The sequence below is a fragment of the Oryza glaberrima genome, chromosome 12 (genome assembly GCF_000147395.1).
Source record: "Oryza glaberrima chromosome 12, OglaRS2, whole genome shotgun sequence".
Lineage (NCBI taxonomy): Eukaryota > Viridiplantae > Streptophyta > Magnoliopsida > Poales > Poaceae > Oryza > Oryza glaberrima.
In genome coordinates, this window is record NC_068337.1 from 15,390,374 (window position 1) to 15,393,616 (window position 3,243).

The 3,243-nt window shown below is 47.5% G+C and overlaps 1 protein-coding gene across 1 annotated transcript; it reads right to left on the reverse strand.

Moving 5' to 3' along the window:
* Positions 1–377: 377 nt before the first annotated feature.
* Positions 378–2,817, reverse strand: LOC127756809 (leucine-rich repeat extensin-like protein 5). Its single transcript, XM_052282187.1, has 2 exons — positions 2,542–2,817; positions 378–1,501 (listed from the first exon to the last, which is right to left on the reverse strand). The coding sequence occupies exons 1-2, from the start codon at positions 2,771–2,773 to the stop codon at positions 576–578; spliced, it is 1,158 nt and encodes a 385-aa protein (XP_052138147.1). The 5' UTR covers positions 2,774–2,817; the 3' UTR covers positions 378–575.
* Positions 2,818–3,243: the final 426 nt, after the last annotated feature.

A 3,243-nucleotide genomic window follows, 5' to 3' on the forward strand; every position in this document is an offset into this window, starting at 1 on the left:
GGTGAAAGCAAATGCATGAAGTTTACATTGTCACTGTTGTCGTAAAATTGTTTGGAAAAAATATTACAGCCTTGGTTGTTCAATCAGAGCACAATGCCAAATAAAAAAGGCCAGAATTGGGGAGAACACACCAAGTACTCTGCACTCAGCAACCCAAGATTCAGCTTTGACAATGGCAAAAATATACCACAGGAGCAATCTGAAGTTCAAAACATGGTAAACCATGGATATCTTTTGTGTTGGAAATCATTAACAACTTCTATGTACAATATATATTTCCACAAAAAGTTCAAAACATAAGTTGAGACTCACTGTTTGATATTAACCTGTATGCCAAATTTCCACACTACCAAACAGTCGAAGACAGAGAGAGCACAAGCCGCGATTATTTTACCCTTTCATAGTCACAAAGTAGGATTAACCTAATCTTCATTCTTTTAAACCTAAAATCTACAAATATTTGTATACAGAGTGCAAATAGCCAAATGCACTCTTACACTAAACAATCCATAAAAAAAAGCTCATATACATAGTACACAATACAATTTCCAGCACAAGCAAAATGTGTTTTTTACTCATGGCTGCTGTTTGGAAGACGACGACCAAGTGCTCGGATCTTTGCGAGAATACATCGACGGTGGAGGAGATGGATATGGCGGGAAAAGCGGCGCCAATGGCGGGAACGGCCACGGGAACGATGGCGGCGGTGGCGGCGGCGGCGGCGGAGGCGGAGGTGGCGATGGGTAGAATGATGGCAGCGGTGGGAAGTGCGGGAGAGGCGGCAGCTGCGGGAACGGGAACGGGAACGCCGGCGGCGGCGGCGGGGGCGGTGACGGCGGCGAGAAGATTGGCGGGAGGTGCGGGAACGGGAACGCCGGCGGCGGCAGCTCCGCCGGCGGCGGCGTCCACGGCCATGGCGGGAGCGGGAACGGGAACGCCGGCGGCGGCGGCGGCGACGGCGGCGTGAGGAACGGGATCGGCGGGAGCGGGAACGGGAGGAACGGCGGCGGCGGCGGCGTGAGGAACGGGATGGGCGGGAACCACGGGCGCGGCGTGCAGAACGGGATCGGCGGCCACGGCCACGGCGGGCAGTAGAACAGCGACGTGTTCAGCGCGGCGGGGGGCACGTCGCCTCCGCCGCCGGCGCCGCCGCACTGGCCGCCGTTCTTGGCGCCGCCGGGGCGGTAGTAGAGGGAGTTGAGGTTGTAGAGGCAGGCGTTGGGCTGGTCGTGGTCGTGGCCGGAGGAGGAGGAGGAGATGTGGCCGACGGTGGTGGTGACCGCCGGCACGTTGCAGAGCGGCGAGGGGTTGTCGATGACGGCGGCGCGGCAGAAGGAGTCGGCGGCGCCGGCGGCGGAGGTGGCGCACTCGAAGCCGTCGATCGCCGGGATGTCGAGCTGGTACGCGCCGAAGGTGTTGGTCACCTTCTCGGCGGTGATCTTGATCTCCTCCTTGGACGCCGATTTCACGCTGATCATGCAGTCGATTCTCACTTTGACACCTGTGATGAACAACCAAGCAATTCAACATCAGATTAATTATCTGCAATTTGTATTCGACTGGATTATTAAATGGTTGATTGTTGTGAGGTTTTTGGGATAATGGTTTTTTTTTTGAGTAGCTATATTCATGACTCCATATTTTTTATAGAAAAATAATCAGTATATATTTGTACAAGTCACCAAATTACATATGCAATAATTTTAGTGTATACTGTAAAAATGATTTAACTATATTTGTTTGAAACGTCATAAATATAGCCACTCTGTTTTTTTACAAAATGGATAAAATCCGGCCCCTGCATCTATTACAAAATGGATAAATCGGATATGTGAAATATTTTCTATTATTTTTAGTAAAAGGTACCATAACATTTCCTAGGTTCCAAACTTAGCACCATTCTAAACAGTTTAATATTGTTATACTGTAAACCTTGGGCTACTTGGCTAATATTTATTTTGGTGGGATGTGCAAGTAGCATGTCAGTGCACACCTGCAGATTGCAAGTTGTTTATCATACTACGTTCTCTAAAATTATTACGAAAAGTACAGGAGAAATTCCATACGTGACAGACACAAACTAATAAAAAACAGAGCTCCCAAGTTCCAAGCTTCTTCCAACTAATGGAGGAAAAATAGATTGTTCAGATTATACCCAAAATAAACCTACTAAAATTTTGATAAGTTGATAATATTATTAAGTTTTGATAGGATAGCTGTGTAGTTACCAAATTTCCTGTGTATTTACCAAAATTTGGTAAAAAAAATAAATGTATGTACATTTTAAACAAATTTATAAAAAAATGAAATGGTTTGAAATGACATCAATCAGAAAAAAAAGGGAATTTTGAATTCCAAGAAACAGATTATGTCCACCCAAACATTCCACAAAGGTTTAGAAGAATGAAATTTCTGACAATAGTCTTCTACCAAAATATTATCAGAAATCTAACAACAAAGTAATCCTCCAAAATTAATTAGGGGACACATCACCATTGACTTCAGGCTGAATGCCTGATGATAACTGAAGTACAGTAGTACCTGGCAAGAAGTAGCTGTGGTTGGAGAAGGAGCTGGAGGAGCAGGCGTCGCAGAACACCGTGCCGGTCACCGTCAGGTTCGCCGCGCCGGCGCCGGCGCCGCCACCGCCGCCTTCACCTTGAGTAGAGCTCTCACAATGTGCACCATGGAGAGGAAGAAGAAGAGCAATCAGTATCACCTCCAAGGAAAGAAGAAGCAACCTCGGCTTCTTCATGGTGTAGTGCTCCTCCATCTTCAGAGTTCAGACAGAGCTCGAGTGGTGAGCTTCTGCAAGAGCTGGAGAAGCTGATAGGCCTCTACTCCAGCTTTATACCCAAGGTCTATAGAGTGTAGTAGCATGTCCATTTCAGGCTGAGTTTGTGAGAGTGGCATCCACAAACACAAAGACAAATGTCCCGAAAAACCCGCTCGCTCTCGCTGACAGGTGGGCCCTGTATACTCCGGCACAATAGAGACCCCACATGTCAGTGACCGTCGAGGGAAGAATACACCGAAAACCCGGTTGTACGCGTAGCGAAAACCTAAACTAGTGGTTGGGAGATGATCAAATTAAGGGAAAATGTGTAATTGAGCAGGGCATTGCTCATGCATGCTGACTCCTGAGGCCAGAGAGAAAGGGATTGGGAGGGGGGTGGGACACATCACTCCAATCCAACTCACATGAAACAAGAACATGTGAAGGGCATCTGGACCTTTTGTGCC